General features: G+C 38.7%; 6 protein-coding genes across 13 annotated transcripts; 3 read left to right on the plus strand and 3 right to left on the minus strand.

Annotated features, from left to right (window-relative positions):
* Positions 1-23: 23 nt before the first annotated feature.
* On the plus strand, positions 24-2,496 carry LOC104773422 (uncharacterized). Of its 3 annotated transcripts, XM_087494523.1 has the most exons (6): positions 49-195; positions 315-338; positions 550-1,350; positions 1,448-1,664; positions 1,854-1,942; positions 2,162-2,496. In XM_087494523.1, exons 3-6 carry the CDS (start codon positions 559-561, stop codon positions 2,228-2,230), a joined length of 1,167 nt encoding a protein of 388 aa, XP_087350649.1. In that variant the 5' UTR covers positions 49-195; positions 315-338; positions 550-558; the 3' UTR covers positions 2,231-2,496. The 3 variants fall into 3 exon arrangements, with proteins under 3 accessions (XP_019098198.1, XP_087350649.1, XP_019098196.1); XM_019242653.2 differs by lacking the exon at positions 315-338 and having other exon boundaries at positions 24-195; positions 590-1,350; XM_019242651.2 differs by lacking the exon at positions 315-338 and having other exon boundaries at positions 50-195.
* Positions 2,497-3,076: 580 nt separating this feature from the next.
* On the minus strand, positions 3,077-11,845 carry LOC104773421 (uncharacterized protein At1g21580). 2 transcript variants are annotated; one of them, XM_087494522.1, is made up of 11 exons: positions 6,518-11,845; positions 6,090-6,285; positions 5,840-5,990; positions 5,645-5,732; positions 5,388-5,462; positions 5,045-5,135; positions 4,691-4,961; positions 4,573-4,615; positions 4,404-4,507; positions 3,688-4,116; positions 3,077-3,495 (listed from the first exon to the last, which is right to left on the minus strand). In XM_087494522.1, exons 1-10 carry the CDS (start codon positions 11,652-11,654, stop codon positions 3,727-3,729), a joined length of 6,546 nt encoding a protein of 2,181 aa, XP_087350648.1. In that variant the 5' UTR covers positions 11,655-11,845; the 3' UTR covers positions 3,077-3,495; positions 3,688-3,726. The 2 variants fall into 2 exon arrangements, 1 of the variants encoding a protein (XP_087350648.1); XR_015586460.1 differs by lacking the exon at positions 3,077-3,495 and having other exon boundaries at positions 4,007-4,116; positions 5,840-6,007.
* Positions 11,846-12,189: 344 nt separating this feature from the next.
* Positions 12,190-16,003, minus strand: LOC104773420 (protein kinase STUNTED). Of its 2 annotated transcripts, none has more exons than XM_087494966.1 (10): positions 15,389-16,003; positions 15,185-15,282; positions 14,831-15,080; positions 14,051-14,746; positions 13,717-13,965; positions 13,478-13,641; positions 13,318-13,397; positions 13,088-13,235; positions 12,855-13,004; positions 12,190-12,769 (listed from the first exon to the last, which is right to left on the minus strand). In XM_087494966.1, the coding sequence occupies exons 1-10, from the start codon at positions 15,543-15,545 to the stop codon at positions 12,524-12,526; spliced, it is 2,238 nt and encodes a 745-aa protein (XP_087351092.1). In that variant the 5' UTR covers positions 15,546-16,003; the 3' UTR covers positions 12,190-12,523. The 2 variants fall into 2 exon arrangements, with proteins under 2 accessions (XP_087351092.1, XP_087351093.1); XM_087494967.1 differs by having other exon boundaries at positions 12,387-12,493; positions 12,982-13,004; positions 15,389-15,982.
* A 1,166-nt stretch (positions 16,004-17,169) lies between these two features.
* Positions 17,170-19,856, minus strand: LOC104773419 (PLASTID TRANSCRIPTIONALLY ACTIVE protein 6, chloroplastic). Its single transcript, XM_010498026.3, has 6 exons — positions 19,191-19,856; positions 19,034-19,102; positions 18,467-18,571; positions 18,103-18,222; positions 17,707-17,796; positions 17,170-17,599 (listed from the first exon to the last, which is right to left on the minus strand). Exons 1-6 carry the CDS (start codon positions 19,677-19,679, stop codon positions 17,483-17,485), a joined length of 990 nt encoding a protein of 329 aa, XP_010496328.1. The 5' UTR covers positions 19,680-19,856; the 3' UTR covers positions 17,170-17,482.
* Positions 19,857-21,202: 1,346 nt separating this feature from the next.
* On the plus strand, positions 21,203-26,340 carry LOC104773417 (ubinuclein-1). 4 transcript variants are annotated; one of them, XM_087496068.1, is made up of 15 exons: positions 21,203-21,279; positions 21,403-21,708; positions 22,312-22,398; positions 22,560-22,652; positions 22,749-22,825; positions 23,122-23,248; positions 23,323-23,688; positions 24,040-24,121; positions 24,208-24,320; positions 24,414-24,497; positions 24,635-24,760; positions 25,029-25,157; positions 25,244-25,294; positions 25,441-25,551; positions 25,648-26,340. In XM_087496068.1, the coding sequence occupies exons 2-15, from the start codon at positions 21,466-21,468 to the stop codon at positions 26,053-26,055; spliced, it is 2,097 nt and encodes a 698-aa protein (XP_087352194.1). In that variant the 5' UTR covers positions 21,203-21,279; positions 21,403-21,465; the 3' UTR covers positions 26,056-26,340. The 4 variants fall into 4 exon arrangements, with proteins under 4 accessions (XP_087352194.1, XP_087352193.1, XP_087352195.1 ...); XM_087496067.1 differs by having other exon boundaries at positions 21,213-21,279; positions 24,205-24,320; XM_087496069.1 differs by lacking the exon at positions 21,203-21,279 and having other exon boundaries at positions 21,329-21,708; positions 22,318-22,398; positions 24,205-24,320.
* A 203-nt stretch (positions 26,341-26,543) lies between these two features.
* LOC104773429 (putative pumilio homolog 20) lies at positions 26,544-27,608 on the plus strand. The gene is made up of 2 exons (XM_087496071.1): positions 26,544-26,627; positions 26,736-27,608. The coding sequence occupies exons 1-2, from the start codon at positions 26,559-26,561 to the stop codon at positions 27,606-27,608; spliced, it is 942 nt and encodes a 313-aa protein (XP_087352197.1). The 5' UTR covers positions 26,544-26,558.
* Positions 27,609-27,769: the final 161 nt, after the last annotated feature.

Consider the following 27,769-nt stretch of genomic DNA (forward strand, 5'->3'; position numbering starts at 1 on the left):
ATTGAAGTCAACGGGTTTGTGTTAAATAAAGACAAAACACAATTTCCCAAAAACAATTGGCGCTTTACTACTGACTGACTCACTCTCCTCTACAGTGAAGTTGGAGTGGGTGGCGAGATGTTCCGATGAGAGAAGCAATTAATTCTGTTTTTTCTCAAGCCACTAAATTTTAGGGCTTCTCTTTGATCGAATTTGGTAAGTGATCCCATTCCACTCGACTACGTATCTTCTTCTTCTTCTTTTTCGAGTTTTGATTAATTGTGTTGTGTCTTGTGTGTGTTCTAACTCTCTCTCTCTACTCCTGCATGCGCCAGTTTGGTCGCAACGAGAATTTGCATGTACGAGTGGTCACTGAATCGATTTCAAATTTAACTATTTTTGAAGGATTATGAGTCAATGGAAGTGTCGGATTAGTTGTTTCTAAATGTTTAATTTTGCATCTTGAAATCTTGTTTTTGTTTTTCCTGGAATCTGCTATGAATTTAAGTGAATGCTATGTGTCAATTTAAGGAATCTGATTGTTTTTGCTTGTTTGTTTTGTGATTGAAGTGATTTAAGATGAGAAATTTGATGAATTGTGCCGCTGCAGCAATGAAACCTGTGAAGGAGGAGTTTGTGACGATAGACTTAGACGATGGAGGTGAAGATGTTCTTTGTGGTGAAGTTAACGTGGAATGTATGATGGATGCGGAGGAAATTAACACTTCTGATGATGATGATGATGGTGATGATTGGGATACCAAAATTGATCATCAGTATATGTACTTGTTGGATAGTTTCAAAGAAGATGGGAATACATATCTGAGTGATAATCCACTTAGGTCTATCAGGTATGAAGTAGATAACGGAGGATACGACAATCGCAGATTTAAAGCAGCAGCGGTTACAAAGGAAGACCAAAACACTGTTCGTGTTGTGACCAAGAAGAATTTTGAATCAAAGCCTCATCATGTTCAAGCAAGCTCAAGGAAGACAACAACGAAAGAAGCAGGTTCAAGGCAGAGAAGAGAGAATAGTGTGGCTGAGAAGAGTGTTGAAGCAACGCTCATTACTACGAGTCATGTGAAAAGTAACTCACCACCACAACAACATGGTAGTGGTAATGCTAGCGAGAAGGAAGAGAATTTGGCGGATCACGATGAGAATTACAAAGCTTATCTCACATGGTTAGTGGAGAATTTGAAAAGTTCAACAACTACAACTGAAAAGGAGATACAAGTAAAATGTGAAGAGGAGGATTTTGCAATGTCTTTTTCTGATTCTGATTCTGATACTATTGTGGTTGGAGATCGTCCGTTTCTGGATGGAGAGGATTCTCCATTTGTGCCATCCAAAAGTTATAGAGTGGTTGTATGTTTCATCACCTTCACTCACCTTTGCTTTTTTGCCTCAAAAACAATTCCCTTTCTTGACACTTTTTGTTGTTTTGGTTGGAATGTTTTTTAAGGATTTGGATGACAAGAGAAGTGATGAACGGAGTTCTTGGTTTAGGAAGGAGATAATGAATGTTCTGAAGCAGCCATACACTCTAACAGAGCTCACGGAACTTCACAATGAAGCATCGGTGCAAAGAAGGTCAACCCGACATGTAGAACTACGAGATGGAACTGAGTTTAACTTTAAAACGAAGAAAAAGAGACCTTCATATCTCGACGAGTATCCAGGTAAAGTTACCAGACAGAAGTTGGCATATATGTTCTTGGACGTTTATGCTTTGCTTAGCTATCTTGTAGAATCAATTTGTTGGAATTCAAAAAATAAACTGAAAAGGCTATCTCCTAATTCCAAACAAATGTGTTAGGGAGAGTGTTATTTACCTTCATATAAAGTTTTGCTTTGTTTTGATTTCACAGACTTCAAAAAGGAGTATCTTGATTCTTTACATGACGCTGATGAGCGTAAAGCTCTGAACCTGTTGCGCGGGTTTATCTTTTATTTAACGGTAAGTGATCACGGTTTATCTTGTCTTTTCAATCATTCTACAGAGTAAGGATACTTTGTCTGCAATTCGTTTAATCCTGAAAACTTGTCTTCTTGCCACCTGAAGTTGTCCATTAGGGTCATCCTTATTTGATCATTACTATATACAAAATGATCAGTTATATAAATGAAAGAATCGATTGCACTATGGATTTAAACATTTGATGTTGTTGTTTCGCAGAATGTGGTTCGTGATGATGCATTCAAACCATGGCTTGATCATGAATGTTTGAAGACCAGATGTCTCTGACAAAAATAAGAGTATCAGCACTTGGAGTTCTGATACAAGACTAGTATTTCCGTTTTCATGGAAAAATAATTAGGATATGCAAAGACCCTTTGTTTCATGAAATAAGTTCTGGCATGACTTGCTTTTATTGTGTAACAATAGCCTCACCATTGTGTGTGTTGTAGCTCAAGAGTCAAGACTGCCCCAGTGGCATCAGGTTCTGTAATGTGATTATCTCTTCCAAGTCTTTCACCTGCAATAAAGCTTCCAAGTGGACTTGTTGAAAAGGAAACCTGGATTCCAAATGTTGAATGAATCTGTCACAGATAACTATGTACAATTTTTCTCTACACAAGGTATATAACAGTAGAAAACAAGGCTAAATCCCTGAAACAAGGGTTGACTATAGCAAGTTCCTCTCAAGTTAGCAAGTCCAGCAATTTTCTTCCAAAGATCTCCCATTACCACTTGACATACATCTTATCAAACGTTGATTAGTAAACCAAAAATTGCGTGTTTACCTTTGATCCGATTTATAACTTTTGACGAAACAACTCAATCAAACCCCCCCCTCTCAATGAGTAGAGGAGTGTTTTGAAAGTGTCTAGAATCGACAAAACTCTCAAATTAATCCTATAAAATCAGTTTGGCAAAAAAGGATGTAACGTTCTCTAGAGAAAATTGGAGCAAATCAATCTTTTAAATTAGTTGATAAAACGAACCGTAAATCGAGGGGAGAAGATGTTTTTTTAGAGAACAAAAAGTGACTTACCATTACCTGTTACATACCTGTTACATCAGAAACAGCAAAAGCAGAAACCAAAGACAACACAGAACCAGACGAAAACAACTAAAACATTCAAATCCCGAAAACCTAATAAGGAACAACCATCCTCCACCACCGCTGCCGTATCCTCCTTTACGTCTGCCACCAGGCCCACCACCATGTCCCTCCGTCCTCACTTCTGTCACCACCTTTGCTTAAGTAACCGCCAGCACCACCGCTGTATCCTCGTTTGCATCTGCAGCCACTTTCACTCCGCTCTCGTGTCTGCCTCCACTATTGCTTCTGCCAGCACCGCTTCTGTATCCTTCTTCGCGTCTGTCGCCACTACCTCCGCCTCCTCTCCACGGCCTCCTCTCCACGGCCTCCTCCGCCACCACTTCCTCCTGACTGAGCTTTGTCATAGTGAAACTGCGACCTTCGAGCTCTTGTAGATTTCTCATCCTTAAAATGTGATGAATCTGAATCCCCTTGATCCTCTAGTCTCACGATCATTAATGATCTGCGAACAATAAATGAAACAGATCAGGAAAAAGATCCAAGACAGTAGATACAAAAGCGTGAAATCTACAAAGAAAATATAGTGTAGAGGTTGATAGATGCTGATTTATTATAGTCAACCTCTACAAACAAGAAGACAACATATTAGAAATCAAAGGACGTGTAGTTTCTTTTCATAACAGAGATAGCTTACCATTGTACTCAACGAAACAAACTGACAAAATGATGCTTTTTACTGCATCAGAGCTACTGGTCTGATTAGATTGTATATTGAAATTGGTGAATCACTATCACGAGAGATAGATTGCTCGGTGGCTGGATCACTGTTATCACTGGCTTCATACTCAGTATTGCCAAGAGCTATAAAATCGAGGCCTTCCATTCCGAAAACTTCACTATCAGTTGAACATCTATCGAATACCATTGGCTCAGACTCGGAAAGGACATTGTGAAGTGAACCAAAGTAACGCCCACGGGCATTTTTTTGTGATGGTTCGCTTGGTCTTTTCCTCTTTCTTTCTTTGCTTTGTAACTTGGGGTGGTGGAGCTTGCATTTCGATCCTTTAGAGCATGATCCAGTAGCTTCAAAAACCGGGCAGATATAGGAATGCTTCTTCCGGCACTGTTATTAATATGTAGAGACAGTCCGCAATCATACTTCATCAGGTGTTTGTGACCCAATTGAGAGGGAGAAGTAAAGTATGTGACATAAAGCCAGAGAAGATCTGTTTCCCTTATACTCCTTATGGGATAAGCAACTTAATATGCTATTAAAGTCGTTAACGAATTATATAGAGGTCATCACTATAAGAGTCACTAGTAGTGCAAAAAGATGGTGCATATGCATGTCAACAAGGAATGGATGCGCCAAGTGCATGCAGTGCAATGTATATTAATGTGATAACTTACCTCGTCTCCATCTGAACAGTATCCCTTTAAAAACCCATCACATATAGCGGCGGTCGGGTTGACATGCACATGTCTATATGGACATGCCTCATTGTTGCATAGGCCTGCGTTATAGTTATTAGTATTGTGAGTCACCGCAAAGGGATCTTAGTACAGTGGAAATTCTTACCTTGCAGAAAATAAGAGCAATCAGGCATCCTTTCTGGAATGACCTGTGGAAGAAATACGTGATCCAGTTAGAAATTTCTGTGAAGCACAATTCTGCAGCAATGACTTAGTAGGAAAACCTTGTGAGTCAATTTGCAATTTGCATTGGCACACAATCCATTCAAAAACTTGGTGCAGACTGCAATTTTCGAGGAGTCATGAACATAAGGACATTTTCCGTCATCTTTGTTGCATTTCCCAAATCTTGTGAAAAACTGGCAGTACTTCTTCTTTTTAGCCGACCGCAACCTGACATTGTGCAGGCTCCATCTGACTTTCTCATTTGCCAGCACACGAATTCGTTTCTTTGGATCTCTGACAAGCTGGTTACCATTTCCGAACCGAACATATCTACATAATACATTCAAATGTTTGATTTATGCTCCAGAATGTGGAGTAAAATGAATTAACAAATTGCAATGAGAATTACATACTCTTCATTGCCGATCACCAATCTCTTTGGAATAAACGGTCTTTTCACACCCTTTCCTTTTTCAGAAGTTCCAGCGCACGGTAAATCAACATCTAGCAAAAATTCATGTTTACGCTAATCAGAGATACATAAGGCTAAGACTTATGCAACTAACAGTTTCAAGCCTAGAGAGTTCTCATATCCGATCAAGGCATTTGTTGAGCATCATCAATCACCTAGAATAAGTGACCAGGATCTAATACGTGTGCGTGAGTGTCTGTGTGTGTCAGTCTTTGTCTATGCACATCACATCAACGATATCAAACTATAGCATTTATGTGTGTTTTAAATTAAGGATATCCTACCAGATATTCTCTGAAGGGTTCGTCTTGAAGAGTCCATTTTATAACGAAGGGAACCAAACCTGAAAACGCGCTCTCCTGAAAAATAGAAGTTGATTATAAATATACACTTGAAGTTTCTGGCACCATCACAAGAAACAGTAAGAAATATATTCAAAACAAAAGGGAGATGACGCTTCATAAGAACTTGTCAGGAGGCCTCCCCAAATATAGAATAATTCGTCCAAATAACTGGCCATAGATACCGTGAACCAACTTACGTGCCAGATGGTTTCTGCTCGTTGTCCTAGTATCAGAATTCTTCTCGCTTTCTTTCTTTGAGAATGCAGCCACAGCCAAGGTGGCTTCCTGTAGAAATATGAAAAAAGAAATAGTTGTCTACACCACTTTCAACTGTACCAAAGGAGCAATTATTCATAAACATACGCAGAAGACATTTCAGTGAGGAAACTAACCTCATTAGCTTTTCTCGAGACTCTCTCGATGGACTTGGACCATTTTAAATGCGACCCACCAATACTTAATACCTTGGATTTTCTAAGTGAATACCCATTAGTTGATCTTGTGTAAACTGTATGTCTCTTCCTCATCATTGATAACTTTTGGCTGAATATCAGAATGCCCTGTCATCAAGTTTGCAAACACACAAAAAAAAAAAGAGTTGCAGCTTAAGGAGTATATAAGCACTTTTAGATGCTAACATACCTAATGTTGGAAAAAGAACCATTTCGGTAAGCCGACACTGAATTCATTAATCTTTTCCAGTATGTCACTCTTTTCCAAGGAACAAGTTGTGGCAAAATCTTCTGATATCGCATGTGAGCTATGGGCTTTCTTGGCTGCTGATCATTTTGTGTCCAAACCAGAGAAAACTTTGATTGCTTAAATGGTCGCATGCCAGCTGCCAGTAGAAAAGATTACTACATGTTTTACTTTTGTTATGATAAAATAAAACAAGCATATATGAAAAGGGAATCTGATATGCAACAGTGGACAGATTATTCTCGAAAAAATGAAAAGGACTAAGCCAGAGCAAACAACTTATTCCTTTTCTTTTTCCAAGAATAAACCATCCACTGCTTAGGATCTCCTAACAAAACATGCGCTGAGATATTTTACTTCGCTTTACATACCAGAGTCAGAGAATGCTGAGCTAGAAGATCTTTCTGAAACCATGTTTGCAGCTGATCGTGTATCTAAAGCATCATCAGGCAAGGAAAGTGACTGATTGACAAAGCTCTCTGAATTTCTTACTAGCTGATTTTTACTTCGCTTAAAGTACCCATCAGAGGGAGAAATCTGGTTAAGACTTACACCATGAATATCTGAAGCCGCAACCAACTGATTTGCCTTTCTCTTGACATATACCATTTGTTTCAAATTTAGAGAATCCAAGTTAGGCGGATTTCTCTTCTGCTGGCAATCTGAAGCGTAGCCTGTCTGAATTAGTGTGTCAGATGTCTTGAATATATCCCCACCAGAGAGTGGAACATTAGCTTCTCCTGATGTAGCAGAATCCATGATAGACTCAGGTAAACCGGTGGTAAGGTGATCCATGCTGCAAGATAATGCACATTTTCCTGATGAAGTAACAATGGCATTTGATACTTTGGAAGTGCTGCTGTCTGAGGGAGGCTTTGACTGCTTCTCAAGAGTAAGTATTTTTCCATTGTTAACAAGAGAAGAAATGTTATCAACATCAACCATACTGGACGATCCCGTGCTTTTGTCTTCGACAGTGAAATTATTCAACTGGATAGCAGATGAAGGCATTCCAAGGGCAACAGCAGGAGAACCATGCGGGGGTTTTCGAAGAAGACTATTCCCTTTACGTACATAACTACTACTAGATTGCGCAGTCACTTTGGGAAAAATCTGTTTTGTAGGCAAAGTCGACGACAAAGGCTTGGCAGCTACAAAAGAAGAAGGAGAAGTTTCGGACTTTCGATGCCAAGTGTGACGCTTCGTGGTATGAATCGGAGGGTTAGCAGTTTTCTTCGTTTCAGAGACAAAAGGCAGTGAACTGGGAACTCTTTTCTGAGTAGAGTAGTTGGATTTCTTTTTCCTCTTTTCTATTTCATGCTTAGAACTCATAGATGTCTTACTTTGGAAATCCCGATGTGGCACAGAGACTACATGATCTTTAACATGGGTCAATGCAAATTTCACATCCGCATGTGAGTATGATCTGGACACACGTACACCTGAATCACCAGGAACTTCAGTTCCAGAAACTTTACCATCAGATGATAACGCTTCACCATCAAATATACCAGTCTTAGCACTGTTCAGTGAGTCATTTTCTTGAGAGCCAACATTAGAAGTTATATCAGTCAGCTTCTCTATTGGATCACCATTTGTCTTCATAACTAAATCAAAATGCGCCGAAGAACTACCTGGCTGGGTTGGCTGGGTTACCTCATGGGAGGTCATGATTTGCTCTTGTAAACTATCTAAAAGGCTATCTCCTTTTTGACTCTCTTTACCTTTGCTAGTTTCATTACTTGGAAACACTGAATCTCCACTACCAGCAATAATATCAGTTCCTGGAGTTCTGTGCTTAGAAGTTTCATCAACCATGGAAGCAACATGAATTTCACTCCGTAACTTTCTGCACAGCCTTGGCGAGCTGGGTAGAGAATCACATGGAAACACTGAATCCCTCCTAACAGCAACAATATCAGTTCCTGAAGTTTTGTACTTAGAAGTACGACCAGAAGGCTTGGGTTTCTCTTTATCTTTGCTATTTGCATCAACCACATGAACTTCACTCCGTATCTGCCGGAAGTTACGCCTTGATGAGCTGGACAAAGAATCACATGAAAGCACTGAGTCCCCACTACCAGCAATAATATTAGTTCCCGGAGTGTTGTACTTAGAAGTTCCACCAGAAGTCTTCGCTTTCTCTTCTACCTCAATGCTTTCAGCACAATCATTTTCCTTATGCATGATGGCACCTTGAGAATCACTGTAGTTAGCTTGAAAAGATGTTTTGTTTTGTATATGGTCATTCACTACCTCCAAGGGAGAAATATCACAAGGACTAACAGAACTATCAGATACTAAGCACGAACTGACCTTTGAAAGATCCTTTTCCAGATTTTTATCCGCAGAGAGATTCCGGACAGAACCAATTGCACCAGATGATCCACATTCCAAACGATCTTCAGGGAACAACTTGCATACTGTTGTACATGGTTGAATTTCTTGGAGAGTAGATTCAGTATCCGCAACTGTTTCATTACCAGACATACCATTCATTCCAACTGCAGGATTTGTTTCAGTTATGAAAGCAGACAAGCTGGGTAATTTATCACAAAATGTTGCAGCACTCTGGCTAACGCCGCGCTCAACAAGACTCTCACTCGCACAATCAGTAAGATCTTTGCTAAGAGAAACATTTGGCTCCGATAAACAATCTTTCAAATCTCGACTATCTGTATCATTAAACTGATCTACAGAAGGAATTTCTGGAGGATGATGAGTTTTCGAAACCAGGTCTTCACCGCGGACAAGTCTCTCAGTACTTACATTTTCCACACACACCTCAGATGGTACTGCCATAGCTAAATCTGATTCATCACTATGCGAACAGCCATCAGTCTTCTCCACAGGCAACACATTTGATGATCCCTTTACCGTAAACTTTGTCAGAGATGAAGAGTCGTTTACACACATCTGTTTACCTTCATCACTGTCCATATAGTCAACCATTTCTGCAGCAATATTAAGAGGCGTAGTTTCCATGTTTTTTTTTCTGCTAACATTCTCAACTGATAAATTAGCTGACTTTTCGCAGTGACGAGGATCTTTACTTTCCATCTCGGAATCTACACTCATATCAGGTGACTCGACCATAGTATTGATAAGCGTCCCAACAGTACAACTGTTAGCATTAGCGAGGTCCCCTGAAGAACTATTATTGGCATTAGCAAGATCAATCGAAACATTAGCATTGCCCAGAGTGGCAGGGGAAACCAGACCCATGTGGAGACCCCTAGAGGAGTCATTTTCAGGAGACAAGGAATTTACATTTTTATTGATCATCTTGTTGTCAACTTCGATACCACCAACATCTGACTTTGCTAACACCTGACCAACAGGATCTTCTCTGTTAAAATAGGTGGATGCATTTACAGATGAGTTCTGAAAATCCTTCTCTTGATAACCCAAAGATCCATCAGATGAACTAATAGGTTTTCTTACTTCATACCCAGTATTTACCTCCATCATTTGTAAATTCCTTGATGGTATACAGTCCATGTCCTCGTCTTCACAATGTTGAGACCCAACACTGCACATAGGCTTACCAGCAAAATGAATTTCTCCTTCAGAACACCCAGAAAGATCAACGGCTGTTGGCCATGATACAGGTACTTTAACTTTAACAGGAGACATATTAATTAATGTCTTTGTTTTCATGATTTCATCCTTCTCCATGACCTTAGAGATGAGAGCTTCACCTGAATTACAACCAGTGCTCGTTCTGTCCAACACATCTTCATGGGACTTCATTGTACTTTGGTTATCAATAACATCTGCCACAGTGGAGCAAGCTTCTATATTGCTATCATGTTTCCCATTAATATCATCCTTGGCCTCTACTTTTAAAGTCTCGAAATAACTAGAGGCCTTTTCTGCAGCATGTACATTACTACGAATTTTTGCTTCACTACCATGAGCTGAAGCTTCAGGATCTGTACCAGAAATTTTGACTTTGCTGTCCTGAACGACACCATCAACAAACCTGACTTTGTTTAGCTTACCTCCGGAATCACTGGAAGGCAGAACTGAGTGATTGTCAGGCTCTTTTTCAATTTCAGATGCAGTAGTTTGCCTAGTAGACTGTCTATAGCCCTCAGAAACCGATGCCTCAAATGACAAATGGGTTTTCAACATTCCATTTCCTTCAGTTAATGAAGCCTTTTCATTTTTGTCAGAAAGCAATGCTCTTCTAGCTTTACTAGACCTAGGTGTCACAGACGTGCCAGAACGGATACCTGCATTTGTAGGTGATGCTACGGGCTTAGCTACCAGAACCTTCGATTTAAATGAAACATCAAGATCCACTGGAGTTCTCCCTCTTTGCTTCTCCACCAGCCCACGATCAGAATGACCCAAGTGTTCCTTACCCCTATACGAGTTAGAGTTAAACCTTTTCCCATTATGATGATTATGTTGCCGAGACCAATCATTCTCTCTGCTGTTTTGATACGATCTTGGAGTTTCAAGCCTTAGAAGAGCACTCTTCTTCTGGGTTTGTTTCCTGGGTGTTCGATTTAACTCATTGCTCTCCTCTCTTCTTCCACGGTCAACATATTGTTCTCTCTCAGAATGATAATAATCATCTTTTCTCCGGGGATACAGAGTCCTGCCTCCATTACGCGCTTCATCCCATCTCAGGTTTCTAGCCCCCTCATGACTTGCGGATGACCTAGTCATATTGCGACTGACTGTAACACTAACACCATGTCGTTCACTGCCATAACCAACACTTGGAGGTAAAACCCTATTTCTCTCATCTAAACCCCTAAAATATCTACCGGATTCTGATTTCAACTGACCACGGTCTTGATAATTACCCTCTATCCTTGTGGATCCAGATTCTTTTCTAACATATCCAAGATTACGAAACTCATCGTTAGACCTAGAACTACCATCTAAATCACGATTACTGCCAACACCGGAATAATCCCTGGACGAGCGGCTATAGTCATACTGATAGTTACGGCCTATTGGACCATCATCCACTCGGATTCGACCCTGAGAAGCATCCACTGTCCATGAATCATGCCTTTTTTCATTGAACCGAGCCCAATCAGACTGAGCAGCAATATCTCGCGATTCCGTACACTGGATACTGGATGACAACGGCTGCGATATCCTTTGAGGCTCATAGCTAACTTGCTGAGGAATGTATTGAGGATGCTGTTGCTGTTGCTGTAACGGTGGTGGCTGATTTTGCTGCTGAAGCGGCGGCGGCGGCGGCGGATGGTGAGAGTAATAAGAAGAAGGCGCCGGATTAGGAGGAAGATCTTGGCGATGATGAGAGTATTGTTGGTGGTGGTAATCCTGACGTTGACCATTGCTCTGGGTTGTTGATAGAGCATAAAAATTAGGGCTATCGGGATGAGATTGACGAGTAGGAGGAGGAGGAGGAGGTAACGGCGGTGGCGGCGGAAGAAGAGGAGCAGAAGGAGGATGAAGGTGAGGAGAGTAAGGAGAATTCCATGGATCGTAGGTATGATTGTAATGAGAAGAAGAATCCATGGCTGATTGAAATTTTCAGATCTTTTTTGGAACCGCGTCTTTCTTCTTCTGATGATGACGACGATAATAAAACGCACGCAACAACACGAAAACGGCGATAAAAATAGGATTATTGTATACACGAATTATAAAAAATCTACACTTCTCGAATCGTCGAAACGCGGCGATTTGCGGCAAAACCAGTTTTTATATCTTCTACTTCTTTGCAACGTGGAGACTCTTGTCTTCCCCTAATCTTATTGGGCCCATTATGGGCCTAGTAAAGTGAATAAATCAAATTCGTTAATAGCACTTCATCATATCCGTTCCTTTCAAACGCAGATAACACAATCAGTATGAGTGTATGTATGACTATACCACAGAAATAAATTGATTGACTCATACTTTGCTTAGGGTTGAGATAAGATTGCCAAAATCTGTTCTAGATTGTGATAGGCACTCTGACGAGTAAACGCCATTATTTTTATTTCAACAAGATAATGTTTTCTGTTGATAATGGCAATGAGAGAGTCTTGAGACACGGGGCACGTTCAAATGCAAGAAAATTCACTTTGATCCCTTCGAGTAATTATTTAGGATCAAGGAATAAAAAGTTACTTGTCTATGTTGCCCCAAAAAAGATTTTTGCAGGAAACACTCCAAACAATGGAACGCTGCAACATAGGGAGGGAGGAGGTCCTATATGAAACCCACAAATCCACCTCTCATCCACCGCCCATGACCCATCCAAAATGAAAAGAAATATGCCTTTTCATATATACACTTTAGACTTTACAGTCACACACACACAAAGAGAACCCCATTTTCTTCACCATCTTCACCTTGGGAAGTTTTGGCAATTGTGATTTCTTGTAGTGAACAAAAACGGCTCAGTTGAAGCTCGATGAACGGCTTGTTCTGCCTTTAAGATAACCTTCCACGGAGATGCCTTGCTCGATACTTCCCATGGAGAGAGAGTCATCTTCCATGTCGAGGAATGCTAGGTTGAGATGTGACTGCAGATTAGACCTCCACAATTTCTCGTCCTTGAGTACCTTTGAATCCTCTAAAGGGTTGTTAACTTGTAGCTTTGCCCATTTTAGCATCTCCGCGTCACCATTAAGAAGCTTTAGCACCTGCATTTTCACAAGACATGTCATGTTAGTAACCACTTCTATACTGAGTTGTGAATGAAAATAGAGGATTAGTAAATTAACTCACCATTCCCATTTCAGGCCTAGATTGAGGGTTATGACTTATACAAAGAGTGGCTGCTAACGCCAACCTCTCCATCTGGTCGCCTTTGCTGTCATCTTGCAAACTTGAGTCCAATAGTTGAGAATATTCTTTGTTATCCAGAATCGGCTTCGCCTGCACGTGTACATATATCTCTGTTTAGCAGTAGCAGAGAAAGCTTAGAACTTTCAATGTAATATACGTTTCAAACTACATACCCACATAACAAGACTCTCTTGAGCCTTTGGAGATTCACTATTAACCGGTTTTCGTCCAGAAAGAAGCTCGAGGAGTACAACACCGTATGCATAGACATCTATCTTATTGTTCATCTTGCCATACATAAAGTACTCTGGAGCTAAATAGCTGCATCAAAGAAACGTATAAGTGATCTCTTACAACTTTCACGCAACATCAACATAATTTGATTCTTTTTTTTACAACTCACCCAAAGGTTCCTGCAATATCGGAGCAGATTATCTGAGTTGTAGATTGTGACGCCCACTTTGCAAGCCCAAAATCAGAAAGCTGTAAACAAGACTTACCTTCTTAGCATCACACAGTTTTCCTCTTTGATGTGAAAATATTAGATACTAAAAGATTCTTACCTGTGGCTCAAAATCATCAGACAGTAATATGTTTGATGACTTAACATCTCTGTGAATGACAGGTTGTGGAGCATTATTATGCAGATAGTCCAAGGCCTCAGCTATTCCCACAGCCACCTTATATCTCTTGTTCCAACGAAATGCAACAAGGTCCTTTTTGTTGCCTAATGTAAAACCGTGCTTTGTTATAGACAAGAACATAATAAAATCTGCGGTTGGCTAAAAGGTTAGAGGCTTACCGTGAAGATTCTCTTCAAGGCTTCCTCTTGAGAGATAATTGTATACCAGTAATAGGTTATGGTTTTCAAAGCAATAACCTAAGAGTGAAATAACGTTTTTATGGTGTAAGGTTGTGATGATGTCAATCTCTGCCAAAAAATCCTTCAACACACATTCGGTTTGCTTGAGAATTTTCACTGCAACCTCTCTTCCATTTGGCAGGTAACCTCTAAAAACCCGGCTGTTGCCTCCTTTTCCGATGAAATTATCTGAAAATGTACATTGCGTTTATTAAGTTAGACAAAAGGCAAATGACAAGAGTCTAAAGAAAGTATATGAGAGGAGAGAACGAACCAGCAGAGAAATTGGATGTCACTGACACAAGTTCCTTGTACTTAAAAAACTGGCAAGATGTGGATATCCTCGCCCGAAGATCATCCACATCCTCTAGGAATCTACTTGAGCTACAATCAAGAGAACATTTCACGATCGTAGAATCATTTTCATCAGGAACAGTTGACAAAAGCTTAGTATCTTCAGATTCTGAAGAATCAAAACCAATCTGCTTAGTGTCTCCAACAACAGAATTGGTCCTAGAAGGTAGCTTCAGCACCCACTGGACAACTGGTATCTTTCTGAACGAAGAGCTTCGCGGAGCAGAAGCTAATACATCTGAAGGGGCTACACGACAAAGCAAAGGCCAACCTGGTCTAAATTCAGGCAGTTCCTTTACCAGCATAGTAATGAATCGGTTCAAATCTTCTGGAAATTTAGCGGGCACAAGCGCCATGGCCTTGTGGAAATCCGCATTATCATCTTGATCACCATTAGAACTTAAAGATTCAGAAGGCATAGAATTCATATCACGAACTGAGCAATTCCCAAGGCATGCAGAGACTAAAGAACGCCGTAGACTCTGGCCATTGGAATGATGCTCCTCCGACTCTTCCTCTTCCTCCTCGGGATGGTTTACTACTTTTGTATTCTTTCTCATTGTGGTAGGCATCTGAAAGAAATTAGACAAAGTGGTCCTACGAGCATCGCTTTTTCCTATGACAAACCAATGGCCCAAAACAAAAAAGAGTTTCAAACACTGATACAAAAGTTAGAAACTCATATAGGAAAAGGTCAAACCTTGAGAGTGATGAATGATCGATGAGGAGCCATCTTTCTGAAACATGACTTTCCCCTTGTCAACAGCCAGAACACAACAATCTTTTGATACTTTTCTGGCTAAGTACTTAGCCACGGAGACAGATGAATGAATTGTATGGTAACGTCTGGAGATTCCAACTACAACTTTAGATGCAGAACACAATTTTGCTTCTCTAACTAGAATCTTTCTAGAAGAAGAACCTCGGGATAATTTCAACTTCAACTCCACCTATTCAACATTTCCAAGTAGTCACATTAAAGACTGTTGAATTCATTCATCAGCTCAAAACAGAGAATAACAAAAAAAAAAAGGCAAGACTTTAAATATTACACCTGTTTCAATTGGCAGAAACCTTCATAGACTTCAAGAACAGAGTCAAAATTCTTAACAATGGAGATAAGCGAAGAGTTGTCTGCTCGATCAACGATCTCTACAAAAATCAAAACAGAGAGAGTAAACACGAGAAACCCATTTCCAAAAATCGTAGCTTTATTTCGTTAATCTCAGAAGAAAGGAAACAAAAATGTTGTAAATACCATTGCCGAGAATATGAAGAGCGATGACGGTATCACCCGGTTCAGCAACCTTAACCAAAGCCCAATCAAGCAGCTCATTGCTCGACTCATCGAACTTCACGCCCACCATAACGTTACGCCCTCCTCCTCCTCCTGGAACGACGCCGTTTTCAGCCATCTCTCTTATGTAAGTTTCCTCAAAATGTTGTTGTCAGAACTCAGGTGAATACGTTGTAGTGTGATGATGATTCCTAGACACACAAGTATCATCGGACTGCTCACAAAAGAGAATTCTCAATCTCTCCTCTCACTCTCTTGCGGCTATGGTTTGTGGTTTTGCAGCTTCTGAGAAAGAGAGAAGAGTATAAGAATGGTGGAACATAAAATTCCAAAAATCAAAAAAAAAGGAACGGAGGAGGAGCAGACAATTTAGAATTTTTTTTTTTTTTTTTTTTTGCCACTGGATAAAATAGTATTTTTAGTCTACACACAGCACTGCACACACTCTCTCATTAATAAATATCATCAACCTAACAAAAATATCAAATCTTAAAAAAATTCAGATATATTCATGAAAAAAACATTACTATTTGTTACAACGTTATTTATTCTCTCTATTCGATTAATACATACATCAAATTATATAGCAAATGTACGTATTAGATACGGCGAATAAGGTCCACCGTTATCGGTTAATAGAACATTGTGTGCCATGTATAAAACCATAAATGAGGGGGCAATAAGATAACAAATAATACTATCTATCATAAAGACTTTTCATATGTATGATTCTCATTCCTTTGTTTCTATATGATTAATTCATTCCTTGTCTATTGTGTGTGTATTTTAATAGGTAAGTTGAAGATTCAAAGATACTTAGAGATTGTAGGCCACGAAGACCATACTTACTTTATTCAACGGTTTGATGCACGTACCTTATCGTTATTATGATTCCATTTTTGACTAATCTGTCTCATGCCAATCTCCTCTATTTAATCGTACAATTTATATGTATTCGATTTATCTAGTTACACATGTTTTTGGTTTTCTGCAGATGATTATTTTATTATTACAATTTTATAACGTGTAAATTTGTGTTCCAACCTGCCAAGTGCCAATAGTAGCATGTATAGTTCAATGAATGTATGCATTCATAGTTCATACATTCATCATTTTCAAATTTCAGTTGACTTCGATTTTAACGTGCCTAAATACTTCGACTAAACAGAGTTGTATAGAACCAAAATTTTATTCCATAATATTGAACACATTCATTGTTTACAACTAATAAAACCTAACGAATTCCTTAAATCGATTACGGAATCGTTGGTAAATTGGTGTATTTTGTTTTATTTTAGGTGTCATTCCAAGTACGTAATTCTTGTAAATTTACAAGAAACGTAAATACTTTGTATAAGAAAAGAAAAAAGAAAAAAACATAACTGAAATGGGGAAGTTAATGTTCGGTGGTCACAGAATGGGCCGATAGAACCACCCACAAAAACATAACTGCTCTGTCGGCGACGTTGACAAATGTCATTCCACTCACGTGAAATCCCAATCGACCAAACATTAAACCGTCCACGTGTCGCTTTTGAAGTCATGTGATGTGATAAATCACATCGAGGATATTATAACAAACTACCTGCCGTTTTAGTAAGATTTCGTATCCCCCAAAAACGACACGCCGGCTAAGATCCAATACCCATGCTGCTTACTGACTCGGTGTTTTTATCACACCACCATCCCACTTGCAAACACTTTGTTCCAATCTTGGATATGACAATATCTCCTCACAAGAATAATACCAAAGCCATCATCATTAATCAATTGAAAACTTGAATTAAACACCTAAAAGTTTGCAAAATAATCTAGCTTCTCTAGTCATCGAATGTTATAGTCCATCCAACTTGCATTTACACACACTTTCTAGAGCCCAAACCATATCATCTAATATCGCATTCAACTCTGCTGCTAGAGAAGTACCCTGAGGTCAAAAAATTTGTCTACTATGGAACAACACATCTTCGACCTTCCACCGTATCATCCATTAACATCACCTGCTCTCATATTCCATCCCGCGGAGATTTTTTTATCATTGTCTCTTGGGGGTTTTTAGAACCAATTCGAGACACTGAAGTCTCGTAGCTTCCTGAGATGTTTCTCCATGTCTTCTCGGGTCTTGGTCCACTCTTCCCTTTCTATTACCGTTGTCGGATCATCTCTTTCCCCCTGAAAGAAGCAAAATCAATAAACATAGAGTGAAGATGAGTAAGAAAGCTTAGGTGAAGGACTACACATGACTGCCAGATGAAATGGATGTGGAAACGAAAAGCTACCGCATGTATGATTTTAAAGGAGGTTCCATTATCGCGTATCACGAGCAAGTCATCCTTCCTATCTCTTTTTCTTCCTCCCGGAACTGTCACCTGAAACAATCTAAAACTTTTAACATGGGAAGGAAGCTTGTCTATACAGCTTTGGGATATGCATGGTGTTTCAAGAACTCATAACTCAAGCTCTATTGATTCATAACTAGAGGGATATACAGTACAAATGTAAACCAGCATTGTACTAGTGTAATAGCATGAAACATATTCGGCTAAGGGAATATGTCAAAAACATCAAGAACACCCAATTGGTTACGGTCTACGATTGAGGTTTGTGCTCAGACTCGAAATGAGAACTTGTTCATAATGCTTAAATAAAAATTGGAAGGTACAAATCGGTCATACCAGAACTCTGGCTCTGGTGATTGACTTTGTCTTGGAATCAATAACATAGATCTCTTCAAGATCTAGCACAAATTCTGGATCGTTTGTCCTTCTGTTCCGGTAATGCTTTGTCAAGAAAACCTACATAACAAATAAACATGATAAAGACGACTTGTAACAGAAACTGTAACTACTAAACTAAACTAAGTAGTTTCGGGTTGATTTCATCCTTAACGAGTTATATAACATATTCCTGGTCAGGATTCCAAAAATGTTACCAAATTAAAACTAAGTGCTTCCTTGTTAATACATGTTGCTCAAGAATCCCTTCATCAACAACCTGATGGTTTTAACATCAATGTATGGGACATTGTCCAATATGTACCTTGGATATCTCCCTCTCAGATTTGTACAGTGGATCTCGGGGAGCATCAATAGGTGGTTCCGTGACATTGTAACATCCATAGTCACTCATTGCACATCGAATATACTGTATTGTAACAAAATCAACCAAGCCATTATTAGCACCAAACCAAAGTACTAATTGATAAACCTTGGATGTAAAACATACACAAACATCAATAGCAGAAGTGTACAAAATTGGCCAGAATGATAAGGAGTACAAAATTGGCCAGAATGATAAGGAAAGTGGACAAACAACACCCTAGCTGCCACATTCTCGGTTTCTGATTATACTAAGTGACTAATTGGTGGCAAAAGCTCTTATCATTTTACAACACTTTTTGAGTTTCTTAGTTCAAAATTTTAGTCTAGAAATAATAGCAAACTTGTACAGCTCAATAAGATAACATATTGTATACAATTACCAATTACCAGGTAGAGTGAAGGTGAATGAGATGAATTAGCAATCGAACAAGAAAAAAATTTATCTTTGCTGAAGAAAGCATTAAGCATTACAAAAACAACAACTGATAAGGATAAAATGACTAACCTTTTGAGGCATTGGAGCAAGAACTCTGGGAATTGAGTAAATATCTGTATCCGGAGGAGTAACATACATCTGCATCCACAAAACAAACAAATGAACTCAATAGCTAGAGAACCCGAATAAAACGAGCAATTTTGAGACAATGAATAAACTCACACACCTCCCTGAAATCATAAACATCGTTATCTGGATCAGGCGGTTTTCTGATAAAGAAATCACAATCCATCAAGCTTATTTTATGAAACTCGTCTTCGTTTATCCTGTAATCAACCACCATATCCGAGTCCCATCCTTGCGTCGATATAAAGCTCTTACTCTGCACAAAAGCGATATCTCCGTCACCACCACCGCCTGAAGCAGCTACCGCGGCGGCCAAGGGGTCGTACTCTACGTCATAGTCCTTTTTGTTGTCAACTTCCTCCACTTCCTCGTCATCCATGTCGTACTCGTCTTGTCCACCTCCATCACCGTCGACGTCGTCTACTTTAACGATGATACCACGTCCCCGGCGGCGGGATTTGAGTGTTAGAGGCGCGAAACAACCGTCGTTTCTGAATGACGCGAATTGCCGCTGCGTGGCGGAGGGAGACGGTGGTTTTGTGGTGAATGAGAGTAGAGATAAGGAAGGAGAAGCGGCCGAAGACGCCATGGGAAGGAGATAAAAGCTCACAGAGAGTGTTCTAAAAGCTCACAGGATTAGATAATTCTAACAATATTATCGGTTCGGTTTTACTATTCGCTTTATTTTCGATTCAGATAGATTCCGGTTCGGATATGTTATGGTTATAAAGTCCAAAATTTGTTCCGTTTTCATCAAAATTTGTTTAATTTTCTAAAACTAGGCTACTTATATATATGTTACTAGAATATGTTTGCGTAATAACGCAGATATAAGAAAAATATCTGAAATTTGAAGTTGTATTCAAAATATTAGTTTTATTTCATTTGATTTTGTTTTTTCGAAACCAGATTTAGAGTTCACACTCTATCTTGCAATACAATTTCTTTGTATATTACATGATAAAAAAATAGATTTTAATTATATGTAGTCAATCCCAATGAATAATATTTATAATTTTTATATAAAAAGTGCATTGTTCTCAAATTTATATCATACTTAATATATTAAAATCTAAAAATCAATAAAACATAATTCTCAAAGAAAAAAACTGAAAACTAATTTTATCTCATATTTGAAAAAGTAACAATATCTTAAAAAATTTTGTTTCATATTTTGTAATCTCATACGTAATAGTTTTACTACTTGTCCAACTAATTTTAAATAAAACTATACTAACATTATCATAAATTAATCAAAAATTCAAAGACGTTATTATGAGAAAATTTATTTGTTTATGTAAAGGTGAATATATACAATCATTTTTCTTTTAGTATTAATAATTGATAGTATAATTTATTTAATTATGGTATTATAGTAATTAATTGTATAATTTTCGTAATTTTTTCTTATAAAATTAGTATTTTAAAATTAGAATTAGTATTATATATATATATATATTAACTATATTTTTATATTTATTAGATTTTTAAAATTTTTAGTTTCTTATAATTTAAAAATTTGTTAAAACAAAGTTTTTGTATAACATATGACAAAAACTTTAATTGTTAAAATTGAAATATGTTGCGATCACATGAGTTACTAACTTTGAAACCAAAGTTTATATAATAATATAATATTGAATACGCTATCAAATCATTCACCGATTGAAAAACTTAAGAAATATACATTAATTTCTTATTTTCTTATATTATGTTAATCACTAATTTTAATACATTAAAATTTTGCATACTTTAATCACTTTTATGTATAAATTTATTTTTACTATATGATTATAAATAAATAATAATTACAATTAAATTGTAAATATTTTCCTTATAAATTACACATATTTTGCTATTGAAAGTAGTTATTTAATAGGTAACTTTTCCATTAGATTTAGTGATATAATAGATTACTTTTGGTTTTATATACTTTTCAAAAGTATTAATTATAATTTTTTTTTTAATTTTTTAGAATTATTAAATTAAATTTCTTTTACACATGTCCAAATATTATCGGTAGACTTGACACATGTCGCAATTATATGAATTACTAAAGATTTGATATTTTTAAGTTTAAGATTATAGTTATATATAAGACATTTTGGATATAATTTTTATTCTAAATAAATTTTAGGTTCGGTTCGATTTGGTTTGAGGTTCGGTTCGATTCGTCTCCTTCATTTTTGGTATCCCGCGCAACTTTCTTCTTCATCTCTCTCTCTCTCTCTCTCTCTCTCTCTCTCTCTCTGAGTTTTAAGTTCTCTCTAAATCGATTCGGCCAATTTCACTTCTTTTGATTGGTGGTTCAGATCGTGCCGTCTCGAATTCGGGGTAGAGTGGATACCTGATAACTGACCCGACCCGAATTATTAATGTCGGAAGTGAAGGAGACGGGTGGGGTTTCTATTGGCGGCGAATCGTTGAGAGCGTCGCCGAAGGTTCTGACGGCTGGTGATCGGAAATTACTTAAGGTGGAGCTACGGCCAGGGGATACGACGTATGTTTCGTGGAAGAAGCTTATGAGGGATGCTAATAAGGTCAATGGTTCATCGGCTTCGGTTCCCGATCCGCCTCCTAATGCTAACCCTAACCTCGAGTCTCGAATTGCACCGCCGGTGAGTTTGATGTTGCACGAGATGGTTGTACTCGGATATATAGTATACGTGTAGGCATTATTTGTGTGCGGGATTCGTTTGCTGTTATCGGATTAAGCATTGTCTTTGTTTCTGGGAGCTGTGTCTTCCATGTTAGGGTTTTATCTAGGAGCTTTACTAATTTTACCGATTTTTCAGATTTGTTTGTTGGGGAAAATGCTTGAATTGGTTAATTGGGTTGAGGGATTTTGTTGTCGTTGCTCTCTGACGTCCTGTGTGCTGTGTTTCTAGAGTTCAATAAGCAAACTCCTTAGAAAGTTTGGAACTTGATATATGATCTTTGGCTTCTTTTCTAATTGTTAGCTACTTTAGGCGTTATCAAGTGAACATGCCTTCAGTTATACTTGATCTCGTAATGAATTTGGTTTAGTTAGTTGCAATGGGAACTGTACATGTATGAGTTAAGAATATAGAGAAAGTTCAATTAGCAGAACTAGGCAATTAAAGCATATAATAGTAGATTTTCATTTCGAGAAGGTAGAGTATGCTTACGGCTTCCTCACAGTTTATTCTTCTTACCCATACATGATGGGCTCAAATCATTGTTTTACATATCCAATGTAGGGGCAGCCAGCAGAAATTGAAACGAACGATCAACCTCATTCTAACCGTTTCAACGCTGTTATTGAGAAGATTGAGAGGCTCTATAAGGTATGCTACTTTTTGTTTAAACTTAAAACGCTTCTTTTGGAGGTTGGTTGTGGTATGTTTGATTTCTTTACATTCACCAATATTTTGCATACCATGGATTAGCACTGTTGCATTCACATATCTCTGAATAGTGTATGCTTACTTAAGAAAATTACTCTCAGGGTAATGATAGCAGTGATGGGGAAGAGTTAGACGGTGCTCCTGACGATGATGAGTATGACACTGAAGATTCATTTATCGATGATGCCGAACTGGTTGGTGTTGATATCTTCATATGTTTATGCGGGGAAAGTGTTTTTTCTTGACAGCTGAGACATCATATCTTTGTTATCTCACTCTATTCCTGGCAGGATGAGTATTTTGAAGTTGATAATTCAGCAGTTAAACATGATGGATTTTATGTCAATAGAGGAAAGTTAGAGCGGATGTGAGTTTCTTCCCTCTTTTCAATATCTGACGTCTCATTATCTGTGGTCGCTTAGTCACTTTCCATTTACTCAATCATTATTAGAATAGGCAATGTGTCGTAAGTATTTGATGGTCGAATATGGTTGGGAGTCTTACTACTACTGCCTCAGTTAATGTCTATAGCGTGATTGGTATGGTTCATATAGATGTAGCTTCTTATTATGATAGAGTTAGATTTTTTCTCAGTTTCACCTAAATATATTCTATTATATTCCATCTATGAGTTATCTAATTTCCGACTCCTTTTTACAACAGAGAACCTTCAACAACATCTAACCAGCAACCCAAAAAAAGGCGACGCAAAGATCCAGCAAAACCCTTTGGTGATGCTGTTGACGTATCTGATAAACACACCAAGTTGTCCTTAACAGCTAGGGGAAAGGTACCATCAAATAGATAACTAATTTGTTTCGGAGTTTGAGTCCGATGACTGATTATGCGAATGGTGACGTCCAGGATCAGTCAACGGCTTCCGGGTCCTCTTTGAAGAGAAAGTATAATGTCGCAAGGAAAACACAGGTGCCACCTTTGCCTTTTGGAGCGCAAGATGCGAATACTTCATTATCTCTGGATGATGTGAAGCATTCTGATAGAGCAAATCATCAGAATAAGAAGGACACATGTCCCAAGTCAAAGGAAACTGGATCCTCTAGTGCCCTTCATCAGAAATACAGCAACAAAGGCTTACATCAACAATCTAAGTCCCTGCCAGGAAAATCTCTGCCCAATGTTTCTGCAGAGGCAACAATAGTCCGCCAGAAAGAAAACAATGGTATGCATGAGCTGGCAAATGCAAAAAGCAGACAATCTAGTCAAGCGTCTGTAAGTACATTCCAACTGTGTCTTCAATTACATAGCATACACTCAGTTGGTTCAATTCTATGGTACACATGTAATTTTTGGGGCCTGTCATGTTACATCCCCGAAATGTTTGCCTTTAATCTCTGTGACTTAATAACGGTCTGTTATTGCATATTAGATCGTATTTATGTGCTACTATGTGCCACGTTATGTGGCTGCATTTAAGGGTTCTGTAGTAGTTTTCTTCTCTAGTTTCCATCTCGGTCCTGGGAGGTTTTTCTGTTTAATCTTTGCTTCCAGGCATTTTTCTTACCACAAAGTTCACATCAAACTCACTTTGTAATTCTGCAATAACCTGTTTCTTCTACTCAGAAAAGAGATGGTTCTAATGTGAAGTCTAAAATCTCCATCCTCGAGAAAGCCATAAGGGAATTGGAGAAGGTGGTTGCCGAATGTGAGTTTTAATATTTTTCAGGTGGATCACCAACTAAAATAGCATTTGGTGATTTTAACTTACAGTAATTTATGATTTATAAGCAGCAAGGCCTCCTGCTATCAATGAGAATCAAGAAGCTGATACCTCATCCCTGGCAGTTAAGAGGAGATTGCCAAGAGATGTAAAACTGAAACTTGCTAAAGTTGCTAGGATAGCGGTACTAAAGCTTTTCTATTTGTTCTTCTCACTTTATTGAAACTTGAAATGGTATGAGAAAAAACTAAAGACTAGAATGCTTTTGTGGAAGCAGGCAAGCCAGGGGAAATATACGGCAGAGTTAGTCAACCGTCTTATGAGCATTGTCGGTCACCTAATCCAGCTTAGGTCACTGAAGGTAATCTTCTCTGTCTCCTGTATACTGAGTCTGTTTAAGTTCCAGTTGAAAACTCTTCTTTACAGGTAAAAGTAAACAAGATATGGGTTTCTGGGAGAAGTTAATGATCTTACTCTTCGTAATGCTTATTGTTGCAGAGGAACTTGAAAATCATGATTGATATGGGCGATTCTGCAAACCGAGAAAAGGATACTAGGTTCCAGCAAATCAACAATGAAGTTCTTGATATGATAAAAGCGAAAGTTTCTTTGATGGAAACGCAGGTTCTCTATCTCTTCTAAGCATTTCTTCCATCCATGGCTTTTCTATCTTATTAGATTCTTAGAAGTGTCATTAACATTGATGATTAATGGAGTTCTCTCTCATAAATGATAATGGTCTCCCCTGGCTCTTAATTAAGCTCTTCATTCTTATGTTTTCTGTGTTCCCGGTGGGTCAATCCGCCTTTTGTAGCCTGTTTACCTCCTATTAATATGTTGAGGCACCTGTGATACTTTTTAAATATCTTGCACTGTCATTTTTTTCTGACAGGAAACTAAACCAGAAGGTGGAACATCAGACGATTTTCAGGACCCTGTAGAAAAGCCATCTTTGAAGAAGTTTGTCATAGATGCGGCGTTGGAGGATAAATTGTGTCATCTATATGATATCTTTATTGAGGTAATTACTTTCGAATTTCTGCCAAGCAAAATCATTTATACCCAAAACTAGAGTCAAAATGGTTTTCCTGCTTTTTGGTATACCAGGGACTGGATGAAGAAGATCAAGGTCCACCAATAAGAAAGCTATATGCCAATGTAAGCTCTTCTCCGTTTCCGAATGTTTTGGTATTCGGCTTTTATTGCTTTCAACCTCTGTTTCATGTCTTAAAAAGACCTAGGTAAAATTCCAGGTGGTTTAATAGAGCTTCATGAATATTCTTTTGGGTTTAATCATGTTCCAGCTGGCTGAACTCTGGCCAAATAGATTAATGGATAATCATGGGATCAAGCGTGCAATTTGCCGGGCAAAAGAGAGGCAAAAAGCTTTGTTTGGGAACCTTGGAAAGGAGATGGTACTTAAATAGAATTTTCCTATTTTTTTACCTCATAGTCTGAGAAGAGCAGGAAGCTCAATTTACTTTGCTTGGTTATTTTCTGCTTCATTAAAGGATCAAACAAAGATGAAGAAGAGCAGGAAGCAGTTGGTACCAAAAATAGACTGGATAGCTCAGCCCAACACGGAATCAGTGGCTCAGAGACAACAAAGTGGAGAGAAAATGACTGTTGATCCAAACGCAACCAGCACTTCCTTGGTCACCAGTCAAACTATGGTTGACAGATCAAATCAGCAGCATGAGAAGCTAAAGGGAAGCTTAAACTCTTGCAATCCTGCAGAAGAAACAAGAGTGGTCAAGAGAAAGACAACAGAGGCCATAAAGACAACAGAGGGCATAATGGCAGAGAAACAAGTCGTTCTTGCCCTGAAGAAGCCCGAACATCCACCGACACGTGTTATCCCAGTTCCTCAGAATCTGAACATCGCACATACAACTCCGGACCTGAACTTGCCAAGTTGACCTCACGAAGGAGTTCTTAAAAACACATAGAAATGTGGAGACAATAACCTCCGGCCTCTTCCTTCTCTTGCATCATCTTCAGGTGGCACGGCATTGGTACTGGCGATGCCGATGCTTGGTTTTTAGATTCGAAGCATGGTTGGTTTATAAAGATGTCCGTATTATCATATTTAGTTACTCTATTTAAGTGTCCTTTTTAAGTCTATTGTATAAAAGTTAACGATTTTACGAGCAGCTTTTACAACTGAAGCTTTTTGGATAAAAACTAAAAATAGTTGAAAAGTAGATTCCGGACTTTGGAATTGAATTACATCAAATGACTAACATTATTAAAAATGATTTTACACATCTTTTGACACAAAATATGATTAAATAATCAATTTTGATATGAAATATAATTATTACTAGGAACCCTTTACAGTTTACAGGTAGTATAAATACGAATCACATTACTTCACAAATCTCAGCAAACTCTTCACATTGACCCTTTTTCAACGTCGACAATGTTCAATGCTGTGCACCATCTCCGTTTTGCCGACGCAAGAGAATCCATCACAAAAGAGTATCCGACAGTTGCTCCTCCTTATCCACGTGGCATCTCCGTCGTGATTCCTCCTCCGGGATTCACCTCATCCTCTCCGTCGCATTTAACCAACTCATCCCTCGCCGCCTTAACTCAGCAAGAATCGAAAATGCGTTCGCAATGGATCTTTGACGTAATGACTAATCAAGATGCGGCTCCGTTTAAAGAGATGGTCTCAAAGTTAGACAAAAGAGAGCTTCAAACGATGGCGTCGTTGCTGACTTCAGACTCCGATCACTTCTTGATGATCGCAAGAAACAAGAACGGCTCCAGACGCATACAGAAACTTCTCGGGAAATCAGATGACGTGGACACGTTCTTCGCCGACGCTATCTTGCGCTGCTTCTTCCACATCATCACCGACAGGTACGCGTCGTACGTGGCGAGACGGGCGATGACAGTGTTCGATAAGGAGAAGAAAGAAGCAATGTACGAGCGCATTCTCCACTACGCGCTCCACATAGCGCGTGATCGACACGGTTGCCTCGCGCTCAACGACATCATAACCGACGCGGACGATCTTTACTACAGAAACAAGCTCTTTGACGTAGTCGCGCACAACGCTCTCTCCCTAAGCAACGACGCTTACGGGAACTATGTGGTGCAACACGTGCTTAAACTGAATGACTTGCGTTGCAAGAACAACATCGTTGTTAAACTACGTGGCCACTGTGTTGATCTCTCGTTTCAGAGACGTGGGAACTACATTGTGCAGCTGCTTTTGGAGACGGAGGAGTCAATGGTTGTGGTGGTGGAGGAGCTTATGAAGTGTAAAGGAGATAGGTTGGTGAAGTTGGCGGGGAATGAGTTTGGGAATTTCGTGGTGGAAAAGGCACTAAGAGTCACGCAAAAGGAGATGTTTAGGACTGATCTGTTTTGGGGTTTGGTGCATAAGCTCATGCCTTTTCTCCATCGCTTGCGTAGGCCTGGTGGAAGCAACATTGCATCAATCTTGGACTCGGTTTGTTAGCTCGTCTCAAAGTAGTAGTTAATTAGCAGTGTTTTGATATGCTGAAAGAGTTTTTGATATTATCTTTGCTTGAAAGTTTTTGATATTATCTTTGATATGCTGAAAGTTTTAGTTAATTTTTGTAAGTTGTAAGATGGATTGTCATTGATGATGGTAAATAA

This window comes from Camelina sativa, chromosome 17, assembly GCF_030686135.1.
Source record: "Camelina sativa cultivar CO46 ecotype springtype chromosome 17, ASM3068613v1".
Lineage (NCBI taxonomy): Eukaryota > Viridiplantae > Streptophyta > Magnoliopsida > Brassicales > Brassicaceae > Camelina > Camelina sativa.

What these genes read in the sequence shown, in the direction of transcription:
- LOC104773417 (XM_087496067.1), top strand. Translation starts at nt 21,466, where the DNA reads ATGTCGGAAGTGAAGGAGACGGGTGGGGTTTCTATTGGCGGCGAATCG. An exon ending in TTATCGATGATGCCGAACTG is followed by an intron (nt 22,653 to 22,748) that starts GTTGGTGTTGAT and finishes TATTCCTGGCAG; the next exon opens with GATGAGTATTTTGAAGTTGA. An exon ending in GGAACCTTGGAAAGGAGATG is followed by an intron (nt 25,552 to 25,647) that starts GTACTTAAATAG and finishes GCTTCATTAAAG; the next exon opens with GATCAAACAAAGATGAAGAA.
- LOC104773422 (XM_087494523.1), top strand. Translation starts at nt 559, where the DNA reads ATGAGAAATTTGATGAATTGTGCCGCTGCAGCAATGAAACCTGTGAAG. An exon ending in CCAAAAGTTATAGAGTGGTT is followed by an intron (nt 1,351 to 1,447) that starts GTATGTTTCATC and finishes ATGTTTTTTAAG; the next exon opens with GATTTGGATGACAAGAGAAG. An exon ending in GGTTTATCTTTTATTTAACG is followed by an intron (nt 1,943 to 2,161) that starts GTAAGTGATCAC and finishes GTTGTTTCGCAG; the next exon opens with AATGTGGTTCGTGATGATGC.
- LOC104773421 (XM_087494522.1), bottom strand. Translation starts at nt 11,654, where the DNA reads ATGGATTCTTCTTCTCATTACAATCATACCTACGATCCATGGAATTCT. An exon ending in GAGCAGAAACCATCTGGCAC is followed by an intron (nt 5,463 to 5,644) that starts GTAAGTTGGTTC and finishes TCTATTTTTCAG; the next exon opens with GAGAGCGCGTTTTCAGGTTT. An exon ending in AACCCTTCAGAGAATATCTG is followed by an intron (nt 5,136 to 5,387) that starts GTAGGATATCCT and finishes AATTTTTGCTAG; the next exon opens with ATGTTGATTTACCGTGCGCT.
- LOC104773419 (XM_010498026.3), bottom strand. Translation starts at nt 19,679, where the DNA reads ATGGCGTCTTCGGCCGCTTCTCCTTCCTTATCTCTACTCTCATTCACC. An exon ending in TTGCTCCAATGCCTCAAAAG is followed by an intron (nt 18,572 to 19,033) that starts GTTAGTCATTTT and finishes GTTACAATACAG; the next exon opens with TATATTCGATGTGCAATGAG. An exon ending in TCACCAGAGCCAGAGTTCTG is followed by an intron (nt 17,797 to 18,102) that starts GTATGACCGATT and finishes AGATTGTTTCAG; the next exon opens with GTGACAGTTCCGGGAGGAAG.
- LOC104773429 (XM_087496071.1), top strand. Translation starts at nt 26,559, where the DNA reads ATGTTCAATGCTGTGCACCATCTCCGTTTTGCCGACGCAAGAGAATCC. An exon ending in TCACAAAAGAGTATCCGACA is followed by an intron (nt 26,628 to 26,735) that starts GTTGCTCCTCCT and finishes GCCTTAACTCAG; the next exon opens with CAAGAATCGAAAATGCGTTC.
- LOC104773420 (XM_087494966.1), bottom strand. Translation starts at nt 15,545, where the DNA reads ATGGCTGAAAACGGCGTCGTTCCAGGAGGAGGAGGAGGGCGTAACGTT. An exon ending in CTGATGATTTTGAGCCACAG is followed by an intron (nt 13,398 to 13,477) that starts GTAAGAATCTTT and finishes TCTTGTTTACAG; the next exon opens with CTTTCTGATTTTGGGCTTGC. An exon ending in AAGAGAGTCTTGTTATGTGG is followed by an intron (nt 13,005 to 13,087) that starts GTATGTAGTTTG and finishes GTACACGTGCAG; the next exon opens with GCGAAGCCGATTCTGGATAA.